General features: G+C 39.7%; 1 protein-coding gene across 18 annotated transcripts in view; it reads right to left on the reverse strand.

Annotated features, from left to right (window-relative positions):
• trol (terribly reduced optic lobes) overlaps positions 1-14,632 on the reverse strand; it is a 1,072,318-nt gene that overhangs the window by 634,788 nt on the left and 422,898 nt on the right. For all 18 annotated transcript variants that reach the window (XM_083114888.1, XM_083114893.1, XM_083114886.1 and 15 more), the window contains exon 4: positions 1-167. In XM_083114888.1, the coding sequence (XP_082971014.1) occupies positions 1-167 (167 nt within the window). The remainder of the gene's footprint in view (positions 168-14,632) is intronic.

Genomic DNA, 14,632 nt, shown 5'->3' on the forward strand with positions numbered 1-14,632 from the left:
TTCCGAAAGATCTGAAGGTGAATTGATCCTCGTTGACCGTCAAAGCTCCGAGCTTCTTGTAGCGGGAGATCTGTCGGTACAGCAAGGTGCGGAGGGCATCCTCTTCGTAGTAATCGGTCGTGCTTAGGTCGAAGGTCACTTTGCAGAAGAACGTATCTGGGCTCGGGCTGGAACAGAGAGAGAGAAAGCATCATAGTAAAGGGTTGAGCAGTCATCTGCACAATCAGCATCAAAGATGGTAATAGGCAAAATGGCCATCGCTACTTTTGATTTTTCTTCTTCATTCTATTGTGTCTTGTAGGAATGACATTGTACCAGGGTTCTTAAAGGTGCAGGTATATTAAATAAATTCAATTCCGGTCCAGGAGAGAAAATCAGCAATCGTAAATGGGTTCTGGACCTTAACCTTTTTATCTGTAAAGTATTTCAATTCGGTCCAGGAACCTTTTTTTCAGGATGAATTTAAATACGGTCCAGGAACCTTTTTTCCGGATCAATTTAAATTCGGTCCAGGAACCTTTTTTCCGGATCAATTTAAATTCGGTCCAGGAACCTTCTTTCCGGATCAATTTAAATACGGTCCAGGAACCTTTATTCCGGATCAATTTAAATACGGTCCAGGAACCTTTTTTCCGGATCAATTTAAATACGGTCCAGGAACCTTTTTTCCGGATCAATTTAAATACGGTCCAGGAACCTTTTTTCCGGATCAATTTAAATACGGAACCCAATAGAATATATTAGAATTTATGTGTTCATAGACCTTTAAAAGCCCTGCATTGTACTGTACTGTACAAAAAAATTACACTTTTGGTTCACTTTATTCTGTATAATGTGTACCAAATCTGTATTGAAAGTGCACCAAAAGTGTACAGATGTGTACGACTCGATGGAAACCATTTTAAATACACTTCTTGTACAGTTTTAGAACACATTAGAGCTTAGGTACACATTTGGAACTCTTTCTGCACACTTTTTAAAAAGCAGACCGTTACAAACTGAATGGCATGAAATCATCCACGATTGCAAATGAAATAACTTTTAGTCTCAGAATTGCACTGCAGATGGCAGCAAGTCGCCAAGTAGGCAAGTAGGTCTCAATTATTAAGTGGAATTTTGAAAGAAGATTAACGTAAAGAAAATAATATTAGTAGAAATGAGTGTTAAAAAATAAAACTGGACAATGGGAAAGATAGTAAATTTCTAAGAGTTATATAAATAATTACAATATGTTATCCATGTAGAACTGGCAGTAATTGCACCTAGGGTAAGCATACGAATATCTGTGTGATATCATTTATATGGTATTCCTTCTTTTTTATATATTTTAAATGCAAAGTGAAGTAACAGTAATAAGGATTTGATAGATTGAATTAACATTGTTGGGTGCGTCGGCACTTAAGCCCAATTTGCACCCTTCAATGTAAACGGAGAAATATCCCCTTGTCTAAAATTCTTACTGGAAAAGAAGAGGAAAATTTAGAAGTGCAAGATTGTAAAGAGACCTGTACAAGACAAACAATACATTAAAAAGATTAAGGGGGAGAGGGACAATTTCCCCTAGGTCTTTCTCACTGCGGCAGCTGCCGATCAATGTTGCCAACCTCGCTCTCTTGGAGCCAGATCTGGCTCTTCAGTGCATTCGTTTGGCTGTGAACCTAGGCACTCGCCCTTGCCCAACTATATCTAACCTAACCTAACCTAACGCCTCCACTGGCTCCAGCCGACAAAGGCCAACTTTTGCCATGAGTGTACATTTTGCACGTGACGTGATATTGGCTGCGTCACCCAACCCCTCTTACCTCCCCAGCTACTTTTAAATAGCGCCGTGGCTGAGGTGAAGATGACAATATTGTTATCCAGGAATCATTTATTTTCGATTTCATGTGAGCATCATTGGATTCAGATGGGTGTGCCGCCAAATCTAGGCGGTGAAAACTAAGAATAAATTACCATCACTTTATAGCTAACGGTAATAGCAGTGCCCCCCCCCCTCTGACACCTAAAATTACCCTAGGAGGCACTTTATGCAGCCTTCGTTAATCTAGCTCCTTGAAAGTCATCTTTAGCTCTATTACTGGTGAAATTTAGCTCCTTTATGCACATCAGATTTGGCAACACTCCGAGGATGGCCGTAGGAAGCAAGGGGAAATGCATTAGGTTTATGTGAGTATTATTTGATTCGTTCTCTCGGGAATATCAAACATCCAATGACGTAGAAAGTACATGTACGGAAAAAGGACACGTTGAACTATGTCATAGTAGAAGGAAAAGTCGAAACTCCCATTTGATTAGCCGTAACTTGAAGTTGAAGTTGATTTCCCATAAGTAATACATGGGATTCTGTAAATGCTTATTAATCATATTTTTCAAACATCATGTCTAGCTTACTAATCAACTTGAAAAACAGTTTCCACTTGCAACATGGAGAGAATTTCATACTCTCTTGCATACTAAACCCTTTTTTAAATAGCAGTGCCCAATCTGACGATATTGAAATAAATGCACAACTGGTACTTAATTGTCCCTCTTCGCCTTAAAAGTCTGCCGGAGGGAAACATTGATTAAGTTATACTGTGGGATATTGTCTGCATATTGCTTAAACGCATATTAAGAGTTCCACCGCAAGAAATCAGAGAAATGGGTGCCAATGATTGCCACGTGTCTTTTCGGTCGCACTAAAGCCAAGAGAGAGACAGCGAGACAAGTTCTTTCAGAACTTCGCGTAGGAGGTGAAAAAACAGCGTAACCGAATCCTGAAGAATGAAAGTGTCATGCCTAGAGATTGCAACTGACGTAGACGTTGAAAACCGAAGCATATGGATTTTCGACGCAAGCTAGCTTTCCTATGAGGTCGCTCCGCACATGACAAACTGTCTTGGTGATTGCCTCAACGAAGAAATTCCAACGCATCCACTCTGAAGAGAATTGCGCCGATGCACAAAGGAAGCAAAGAAGACGACAGTTATATATAGAAAGGCAGAACGTGCTCTTAGTAAGGGTGCAAGGACGCATTTAGTTGGGGTGCAGGGGGTCCGGACCCCCAACCGAAAGATTTACCAAGAACTAAAATAATAAATGTTTAGCATTTTGTTTTTACAGGGTGTTCCAAAAGTCCCATTACCCCCTCTTTGAATTGTAGACAAACCTGCAAAATGTTATTTTAACAGCATGCGTATGATGAGAGGATGGTATACCATTAAATCAGACCAATGACCACCATTTACTCCAGAGGATCTGTGTGCACACCGCCATTTTGGCACAGTATTATTTGCCTCCAGGTGTGATGTGAAATCCTCCGTAACATAAGATATCAGATCTGGATTTCGGGGTGGTCATTTTAAGAGAATTCCTCAATGATGTGTTCAGAGACAAACGGATTGGACGAGGATCGCCAAATTTACCAGCACCTTTAAAATGGCCACCCCGAAGTCCAGATCTGACATCTTGTGATAATGCGCTATGGGGGCACATCAAACAGAAAGTCGCCCATAATTGTTATCAGACAACTGAGGAACTTCAAGAAGCTGTCAGTGCGTTTGCTTCCTTCACGCCAGCCAAGTTACGGAGGCTTTCACATCGCACCTGGAGGCGAATAATACTGTGTCATGAAAATGGCGGTGTGCACACAGAGTAAATGGTGGCCATTGGTCTGATTTAATGGTATACCATCCTCTCATCATACGCATGCTGTTAAAATAACACTTTGCAGGTTTGTCTACAATTCAAAAGGGGGTAAGGGGACTTTTGGTACACCCTGAATAATTACGGCTATTTATTTCTGCTGAACTTACTGGAAGGTAAGGATTAGATTGGGATCAGGCGGATTTGAATAAAAATCCCAAACAAGATTTATGCATACTACTACGGGGTGAGCAAAAGGTAACTGTGCACCTTACGGTACATGAAGCAGAGAAAAACTTCCCTTTCTACATAAGGACATGGACAGTTGGTTAGTAAGACTCATTGTTGTCAGTCACTCATTATTGTTTCTTCAGTTGTTTCTTCGGAGCATGATCTTGCAAAGCGCGGAACTGCATTAACAATGGTTTTGTTACTCGAAGCTTGTGTCTTTTGGGTGGAATACGTCTTCCGACATGGAGGTGAATATACGAAAGCGAAATAAGTTTATGCCGAAGCCGATTACAGATGTATGAAAATCGGCCGAAATTGACACATCGGCATCGGTATCGGAATCGGCAAAAATCCGATATTTAAACCGGTACAGTTTTATATTCTAGTTTTGTAAGATTTATTGAAAATTAGATTATGATTCATCATTATTGTAGAGTTTTTGTAATAAAATTATTGCAAACTCATTCAGAGGATCAACCTAACTATAAATCGGAAATAAAACAGTACATTGCTGAACCAGGATCTGCTGTTGTATTGGAAATTCAAAAATGAGTATTCAAACCTGAAGCAAGTGCTGAGAAAATACTTGGGCATACCTGCTGCATCAGTATTCAGTGATTGAGTGTTCAGTGTTGCTCAACAGATTTGCGATAAGAGAAGAAGTAGGTTACTTCCTGAAGTGCTTCCAAATCTCGTGTTTCTAAAGTTGAATCTGGCAGAACAGGAATGCATTTTGCATTTCAAAGAACTGCTTGTGTACTAATTGTAAAATCTCTTGGGAATCCATGTTCTTCTTAAAGGTTCACATAACCACCTTTTGTAGATGCAAATGTACAATCGCATCTCTTGAGAATATATATGTAATACATATGATATGCAATAGAAATGTACATAGCAAATTTATTTTTGTCATGCTGAAAATAACATCCCATTTCTGTTTAATAATCTTATGTATCGGAATCGGTTAAATATCGGCATCCGTATCGGTTCCAAAAGTTATCGGTGAGTACATCGGCATCGGTAAATTTTCAGCTTCAAATCGTCACATCCCTAATGGAAAGGTTTCCTGATACCGATCCACCACATCGTAATACAGTGCGGCGGTTGAACAATAAATTTCGCAGAACGGGGTCAGTCAAGAATGCGCCGAAATCAAGCAGGTCACGAGTTCTAACAGAGGACAAATTACAGCATATTTCGGTTCGAACAGAGCAAAGGCCAAAGAAGCCAATTCGTAAATTGTCACAACAAGTGAGTGTGTCGTACGGCAGCGCAAGAACCGCACTGAAGAAAGCACTTACATTTACACCCCTACAAAATAACAGTAGCGCAAGAAAAGGGCCACGACAAGCGTGTTGAGTATTGCCAGTTGTTCAGAGACTTTAGTGCTCTGAATGTAGAGGATGTTCTTGACGTCACATTTTTCTCCGATGAGGCCTGTTTCATTTATCCGATGACAGTTAAACCAACCGCTTTTGGTCATCGGATAATCCACAAAGACATTCCCAACTCTGGATCAACTAAAGGAATCCAGAACAAGATTCATCAGGAACATCTCACCATTGATGTCAAGAGTTTTTTGGAAACAAGATAAAGTGTGTCAATGCATTCCTGGATGCACATGGAGAACATTTTCAACACATAGCAGGTACGGTACGTAGCATGTAAGAACGTATGAACAGTAGGAACACAGTTACCTTTTGCTCACCCTGTACTTATATGCATAAAATATTAATCATGAACTTCAGTTTTCGTCAGATGGATCTAATATTTTTTGTTATTGAATAGATATTCAATTCTTAATATATTTGACAAATTTCCTTGGCAGGATTTGTTTTATGCAAATTTTGTATAAATTTTGTAATTTTCTGTACCTGACGACAATAAACAATGACTTGTATATAAATATAACTTCAGACGTGAAGTGTGATGCAATTGTTTAAAAGGTTAATTAACTGTTTTCCAGAATTATTTTTAGTGTTCCTTGTTTCATAGTTAAGTTAATTAATAATATAAGCTAATTCGCTCCGTATAAAGTAGACTTCCAACAACCCCCCCCCCCCCGCGTTAACCAAACGGGCCTTTATAGGTTCAATAAAAAAAGGCACATCAGGTCAGAAATTACACCAATCTAGGTACATAGAGGTTTAGATTCCGCTTTAAACTGTAGGCCCAGCCCCAAATAGCATAAATATGAACAAAAGTGGAATTAAAGCAAAAACAACTCAAACCAGATTTTTTTTCTCTTGCAATGTTTGCAAATTTTATCATGCGTTAGCAACACTGCCGCTGCGCGAGATGCAAGCTGGTTGCAAAATCCCAGGAATGTTGGTTTCACACGAGGCTAGCATGCCAGTAATTTGAAATATGAATCAATTAAATGTAACGGCACACGTACTACTTTCTACTTGATTTTTCTCCTTGCTTTTAATTTACCTGCCACAGGTGGCCATTTCGCATTCCACCTATATCAACTCGCATTATCAAATTACAAGATTGTATTACGCGACAACGGAGACTCCTAAAATTAACATTGTAATGACTACATGGCTGAACATCACGTTTTACTAAAAGCTGAACCATTTTTACCTTCGCTGTTTGCACATCATTGGAAAAATGGGCAGCCCCGCTTCTAGCAGCAAATGCCTCCACGGACAACGAAAGTGTTGCCAACTGCTATAACCTTTTGGGCGCTGAAGCTTACAAGAATATGACTAAGCTCCAATTGTATGTATATTGTTTCTTTTACTACACAACAAAAGTGTTGCCAACTAATATAACATTTTGGGCGCTGAAGCGTGCAAGAATATGACTAAACTCCAATTGTACGTGTAGTTTCTTTTACTACACAACAGACGTGTTGCCAACCACTATAACTTTTTGGGCGCTGAAGAGTACAAGAATATGACTAAGCACCAATTGTGCGTGTATTGTTTCTTTTACTACACAATAAAAGTGTTGCCAACTAATATAACTTTTTGGGCGCTGAAGCGTACAAGAATATGACTAAACTCCAATTGTACGTGTAGTTTCCTTTACTACACAACAAAAGTGTTGGCAACTAGTATAACTTTTTGGGCGCTGAAGCGTACAAGAATATGACTAAGCTCCAATTATACGTGCATTGTTTCTTTTACTACACAACAAAAGTGTTGCCAACTAGTATAACTTTTTGGGCGCTGAAGCGTACAATAATATGACTAAGCTCCAATTATACGTGTATTGTTTCTTTTACTACACAACAAAAGTGTTGCCAACCACTATAACTTTTTGGGCACTGAAGCGCACAAGAATATGACTAAGCTCCAATTGTACGTGCATTGTTTCTTTTACTATACAACAAAAGTGTTGCCAACTAATATAACTTTTTGGGCACTGAAGCGCACAAGAATATGACTAAGCTCCAATTGTACGTGTATTGTTTCTTTTACTACACAACAAAAGTGTTGCCAACTAATATAACTTTTTGGGCGCTGAAGCGTACAAGAATATGACTAAACTCCAATTGTACGTGTATTGATTCTTTTACTACACAACAAAAGTGTTGCCAACTACTATAACTTTTTGGACACTGAAGCGCACAAGAATATGACTAAGCTCCAATTGTACGTGTATTGTTTCTTTTACTACACAACAAAAGTGTTGCCAACTAAAATAACTTTTTGGGCACTGAAACGCACAAGAATATGACTAAGCTCCAATTGTACGTGTATTGTTTCTTTTACTACACAACAAAAGTGTTGCCAACTAGTATAACTTTTTGGGCGCTGAAGCGTACGAGAATATGACTAAGCTCCAATTATACGTGCATTGTTTCTTTTACTACACAACAAAAGTGTTGGCAACTAGTATAACTTTTTGGACGCTGAAGCGTACAAGAATATGACTAAACTCCAATTGTACGTGTAGTTTCTTTTACAACACAACAAAAGTGTTGCTAACTACTATAACTTTTTTGGCGCTGAAGCGTACAATAATATGACTAAGCTCCAATTGTACGTGTATTGTTTCTTTTACTACACAACAAAAGTGTTGCCAACTAATATAACTTTTTGGGCGCTGAAGCGTGCAAGAATATGACTAAACTCCAATTGTATGTGTAGTTTATTTTACTAAAGTGTTGGCAACTACTATAACTTTTTGGGCGCTGAAGCGTATAAGAATACGAATAAGCTCCAAGTGTACGTGTATTGTTTCTTTTACTATACAACATTTATTTTGCTAATGCTTTTTCTTCTTCGAAACCCGAAACGTGTACAAAACGAGACGCGAACGAGATAAAATCGAGAATATACTCGCGCGATCTATTGTTCGAGACTCTTTGTCAAGGACTTTGGTACAGTATTGAGAAATTTAACTGAATCAAATTTATTTCTCTACGCAACTTCTTCCATTAGCGGCAAGTGTGAACCTGTGTTCCGTGGTTACATATGTACAGGATGAGAAAGTTTTAAAGACAATGCGTCGTGGCAGGTTGCGCATGAGCAAGAGCTATAGTGTCGTTCAAGTTGCCGAGACGGTGCCAGCAACCATGCGGACGCCACACCAGAAGGTGTTTTGTCATTTGACACTTTCAGGATTGAAATCTCTACGTTTGCGGTTGCAGTTATACGCTGCGCCTCAACTTCTAGAAGGAATAATTAATCCTTAAGCAAGATGGAAGATTAATTTATTCCGACCTTCGTGGGGGATTGGTTAGCACATCGCGCTACGACGCCAGTGGTTCAGAGTTCGAATCCAGGCATGGGTGTCGAGAGAGAGGGAGAGACAGAGAGAGAAGAGAGAGAGAAGGGGTATGTGAGAGAGAAAGAGAAGAGGGAGGGAGGGAGAGAGAGAGAAGGTGTGTGTGTGTGTGTGTGTGAGAGAGAGAAGAGGGAGTGAGAAGAGGGGAGAGAGAGAAAAGGGGAGAAGGGGGAGAGAGAGAAGGGGTGTGTGTGTGTGAGAGAGAGAGAAGAGGGAGAGAGAAGAGGGGAGAGAAAGAAGAGGGGAGAAGGGGGAGAGAGAGAAGGGGTGCTGTGTGTGTGAGAGAGAGAGAGAGAGAGAAGAGGAGAAAGAGAGAGAGAGAAGGGGAAGAGAGAGAGAGGGAGAGAGCAAAGAGGGAGAGATTCTCTTTCTCTCTTCCTCTTCTTTCTTCTCCAGGACGGGAGGAGAAAGAAAGTCTCTCTCTCTCTCTTTCTCTCTCCTTGCAAGTGTTCCATCATTTCTCATTGTCGCGATTAATCATAACTGGCCGAAAAGCGATGCTAAAAAACAATAATCAAATATATGAATTTATTAAATAAATACATATAACCGTTGAACAACAATGAGGGTAGAAATTATAATAACAGTACTGACATCTGCATATAATAGAAAAACGCAAGATATGTAAACAGACCCCATTGTGACAAGTAAAACATTATTATCCATTCATACCTTGTCAAAAACGACAAAGTGAAAAACTGTGAAAACTGAACGCATCCATGGTTGTGAAATTTGAAAATGAGGAGACCTGATTGTAGTCGTAAAAATGGAAAATGCAAAAACCGTGATTTCGAAAATTGAACTCACAAAAACGTGATCGAAATAACTGATTAAGTATAAACGTGATCGAAATAACTGATCACGGATAAACGTGACCGTGGAAAATGATCACGCACGAACATGATCCTGAAAACTGAACACGGAGAAAAGTGATCCTGAAAACTGAACACGGAGAAACGTGATCCTGAAAACTGAACACTGAGAAACATGATCCTCAAAACTGAACACTGAGAAAAGAGATCCTGAAAACTGAACACGGAGAAACGTGATCCTGAAAACTGAACACTGAGAAACATGATCCTGAAAACTTAACAGGGAGAAACGTGATCCTGAAAACTGAACACGGAGAAACGTGATCTTGAGAACTGAATATGTAGAAACGTGACTATGAAAATACGAAGATGAGACTGAAAATTTTACTCTGTTCGGGAAAAAGGACTCAAGTCAAAAAATTACAATTTTACAGCACACAGTTAGTTATGTTTATTGTTATAATAGGAAACATTACAGACATGTTGAATCGTCATTGTTTATAATCCTTGCACATGCCCAACATAAAAATATACTTATAGAGTTTTCCATAATTGATTGAGGGTGACAAATGAAAGTAACAGAAAATTGCAGTTCGTGATGCAAGTGCCTTTTCCGTAACATCGTAAAATTGATAAGGCAATATCGTAACAAATTTCTCCATGACGACAACATAAATTATAGTTATGAATACAAAAGACGGAGTTTCGGTTTCGGGTACGAAGAAAATTTCAAGTAACGCGAAATACATTTCATAAGGGCTCTCTCACATGAAGGAACAATTCTGGTCAAAAGGCAGCTTTGGAACAATCTTCCACGTTCTTAAGGGAGTCGTTGCAGATTGTTTTAATAACAAGTTCCTCCGACTTGCTTTGCTCACTTAAAAAGCTTCTCCCTTCATTAGAATTCCCCGCAAAAGTTAACAACGCCTCCTAGAATTCTAAAGGGCAAACAGGAAATTAATTTCCTCGTACTTCCTTAACTGAATTTCCAGGTCGGAGACATTACGCGAAGAAGCTTTATATGTGCAATTAAAAGACATAGTGAGGCACATATAGGGTGTCCGGGAAATAGGTGGCTAAAAATAACGCCTCCACAATGGCGTCGCTTTGTAATCAAAGGGAACCGGGTTCAGGGGTGGAATTTTAGCGCCCCCCCCCTCTCCTAATTTCTACACTGCCACCTATAATAGTGCCGCCGTACGAACTGGTGCTCAATCACAGCTCAGAACAGCTATTTTGACGAAATCCTGTTTACTTGCTGGCTGCTTGCCGGAGGAGTCTTTGGAACGTTGGCGCGGCTTCTTGGCCAACCGATAGGTCTAATTGGTTGCTTGACCGCAAGTTCCTTCCTAGGTAAACGCGGCAACAGAGGGTCACTGCCATAAATGCGGTCCCCGCGACGGGTGTAAGGGCGGCAGGACTGTAACCCCCTCCCCCTTGGTACCCCTACACATAGAAAACTAAATGCATCAAATCGATTGATGCACCACAATGCATCGGTTGATGCACTAAAGTGTGTTTTATGGCTTCTTCAAAGAATAAAGATTCACATTTGATGCATTTGGGTGCATTTTTGTATGTCGTGAAAGAAACACCAAAGTGCATCATTTGATTCGAGTGAGGATTTCTTTCAGTCGAGATTCACTTTAATGCATCAGTTGATGATCCTTGATGCACCTTCCTGCATTTTTTTTGTATGATGCACTTAAAACGTTTGGTCTGAGCTACAGACTTCATGTAGCTCAGACGAAACGTTTAAGTGCACCATCGAAGAAGTTGCATTCTGGTGCATCAAAACGCAATGTCGCTCGCTGTTCTCTCGTTCAGTATGGGTATTTCCCGATATGTACACCTCAACAGTCTCCAAAGATGAGAGTCTGCACCGGCCTGCCCCCTGGTGGCGACAAGTATAATCAACACTGAAATATACAAATTCTCACACATTCATAACACAATGTTTATACATACACTAATCTATTCCAAAGACACACTTATGTGCGATTATCGGGGCAAATTTAAAATATGTTAATTATCACAAGAGCTCCCAATGGCTGTGGTACATGGGCGTGCGCAGACTCTCTGATTAGGGAGGGGGGCGGCAAAAGTCTATATGAAAGTTCAGTGGGAAAGAAAAACCATTTTATCTAACTGTTTTAGTTTTATTGCATCGATGTGCGTGTATGTATATATAAATGTAAGCATATTATTTAAATACATTACATAATCAATTCATCCGCCTCATAACAAACCAACAGAAAAAATTACAAATTTGTCTCTGAAATGTTCGATCTAATTTTCCTTCGAACAATTGTTCATGGAATTACGAACAAACTGTTGAGCAGAAAAAGTCTGGAGTACATAGTTGGTCTTACGTCTCTGTCTGGTAATTTACAATGCATTGCAGAAAACAACCAAATTGCGAGCGAAGTGAGCAAGAAAATTTATAGATCCAAATTTTTGCAAACTGAAAACAATTTAGTAGGGTCCCATAAATTTCATGGGGCGCCATAGCATTCTCTTTTACATTTTTTTTTCATTTTCATCGTTCGGCGCCCAGGACCAACTCGCGATAAAATTTGAAATCGAGAGGGCAATTGCCCCTCTGTGCCCCCCTGCAGGTACTTTTGGCCGTCTGGAAGAAATAATGCAATTAAGACGTGAAAAGAAATACCATCTTGAGTATTTTTGTCCAGCTACTCTTAGATTCTACTAGTCTTGCATTCTTTTACTTCAATGTTTGCCCCCCTCGCCCCCTAAAATTGATTACCATCCAAGGTTGGGGGGGGGGGATTTGAAATAATTATTATAATGGGGATGCAGGAATACGATAATTTCAAATTGAAGTGGTGTTTTTTGAGGGGGCAATTATTATCGGGGCAATATGCCCCATTGGAAAAATATCTTGCTTGTCCCTCCGTGGGAAAAATGAGCGGACGTCCATTATTAAGTGGGCAATTGCCTCCCTTGCCCGCCGTGTGCACGTCTATGCTTGCTTGTCCCTTCATGAAAAAAATCTGTGCGCGCGCCTATGCTGTGGTATATGGAAAGCAAATTATGTGAGAGGAAGAAACCCAACAAATGATTACGAAGTAACTTTTTCTTACCGTAAAATCTCGTGGAATTTCTGTGGGACGCAATCCTATTTTTATGCCCACAGTCAACATGAATGCCGCCTCTAAAAATCTTATCTACTGCAGAGCCATCTTGTGTTTGCTTTTAAAGCGTGTCTAGAGGGGTTGTAAACTTTCGTTGGTACAAGTGTTGCCAGTTCTTGTAATGGGAAAGTAATTGTTTTTCGTACAGTTGCCCACCAGAAGCTACTACTTATACAAGCCCTTCCATTTATCCTGTGAACCACGACGCTTGTGGTACTTGCTGAAGAAATCGTCAAACTTAATAAGCACTTTCGACAACAGAGAAATGATACATATTAAATGTAGTATACATAGAAATATGTGTAGAACGGTAGCATTAAATATTGGGGGAGGGGGAGGAGAATCAAGGGGTTCCGGGTTCGATACCCGTTGGAGGCACATAGTGGTTCGGATACTATTTCCTTTTGTTTACCAGCTATCTATAAATAGATACCTCTAGGTATATCCCTTGTTTACCAGCTATCTATATATAGATACCTCGACAAGGTCGTGGTTTTTACGTCATAATGTCGCTATTTTTCGCTGGAATTGCGATTTTCTTCTTTTGTATTATTGTTAACACATATACTGCACCGTAAAGACACTTTCTCCCATAAAAAGGGGGGGATGCCAGGAAAATGGCGGCTTCCTTTGAAACTGAGTCAGTGGCGAATAGACATGTCTTTTGGGTGGTACAAGTTGTGATCTATTACTCGTATGATAATAATGAAATTATTTTCTTGTTACAAACATTCCTGCGATCATTTCCATGTGTGTTTTGACAATGTCCTGTACTTTGTTGTCCACGGGCGGAGGGGAGAAGGGGGATTTTACTTCAAAAATGTTGGAATTTTTCGGTTCCTCCCCTCCCCCCGTATCCATGTATACACTCAATGTGCATAAATTGTATGTAGTACGAATGTATGGTTCATTCCGCGTATAACGATATATCATTCGTCTATCTAGGGCAATTAACCTCCGATCTACAGTCATCTAAATAAAACTCTGCATTTTGCTTAAAATTGGCCCGGTAGCAAGGAGCTTACCTGGCAAAATGGGCTTGCTAAACAAAAGTTAAGTACAAATTAGCCTTACTGTGCATGAAGTGGATTTAAAACACAAGCTCAATCAATAGTCAAAAGGTTCAACATACTGAATACTTTCCCCTTCGAATCTATTCACAAATATTTCTAACAAATTCTCATTTTGTTCGAACTTAAAACCAAAGGTCAGATCATCAAGTAGAAAGTTTCACAGTATTAATGTGCAGGTTCAAATTTCGATACACAAATTCTACACGTTCTTATGAAACCCAGTTGTAGGTGCAGTTCGTATTGGTTTCTACACAGGACTATTTTCATTTGGAACTTCACTTCGTACGCACAGTCTTTAAATTCTTACTTTTACATTCTCACTTGTTTATTTTATATACGGTATATAATTTCTCCTTTTGTATCTCTTGGTCTTTTTATGCATACTCACTCTTTATCTGGAAGAAAATACCCACCCTCCCCCTTTCTCTAATATGCAAATTACCTATTTTTAGCCAAAATACAGGATTGTACATATTGCGTCATATTTCAGCCTGTATGAGGACTAGAGACTTGAAACGAGTTTCACTTTGTTGCAAAAGGTCTACTTTTTGAAAACAATGCAAAAGTTTACGCCCTTTTTCCAAAATAACGGGAGAAGAGGGGGCGAGCGCCAGAGTATTTTTCATTGAAATTTGGGGACTTGGCCTCTCCCAACCCCTTCTTTCTCACTTGGGATTTCTGAATTGTACACGGTCGCGTGCTCCGATGTTTTTGCTTTCAAACAAAAGTTATCCCAAGTAGATTGCTCAAATAGTCTCAGAGATATAACGTTTTCTTGAAATAAGTGTAAAAATTTACAAATCGAGCGCAAAGGCCGCAGCGAGGAGGGGTTACTTTCGAAAACAGGCTCGGCTGCTCAAAGGTTAATGACCTCAGCTATATCTTCACTTGTTCTTAACTACAATTATCTGGACCAATCTCTCTCTCCCTCTCGCTCTCTGTTACAGTATCTTCTCTCTCCTATTTCTCTTTCCGTCTGTCCTCCAAGTGGGCT

This window comes from Lepisma saccharinum, chromosome 29 (genome assembly GCF_977018435.1).
Source record: "Lepisma saccharinum chromosome 29, izLepSacc3.1, whole genome shotgun sequence".
Lineage (NCBI taxonomy): Eukaryota > Metazoa > Arthropoda > Insecta > Zygentoma > Lepismatidae > Lepisma > Lepisma saccharinum.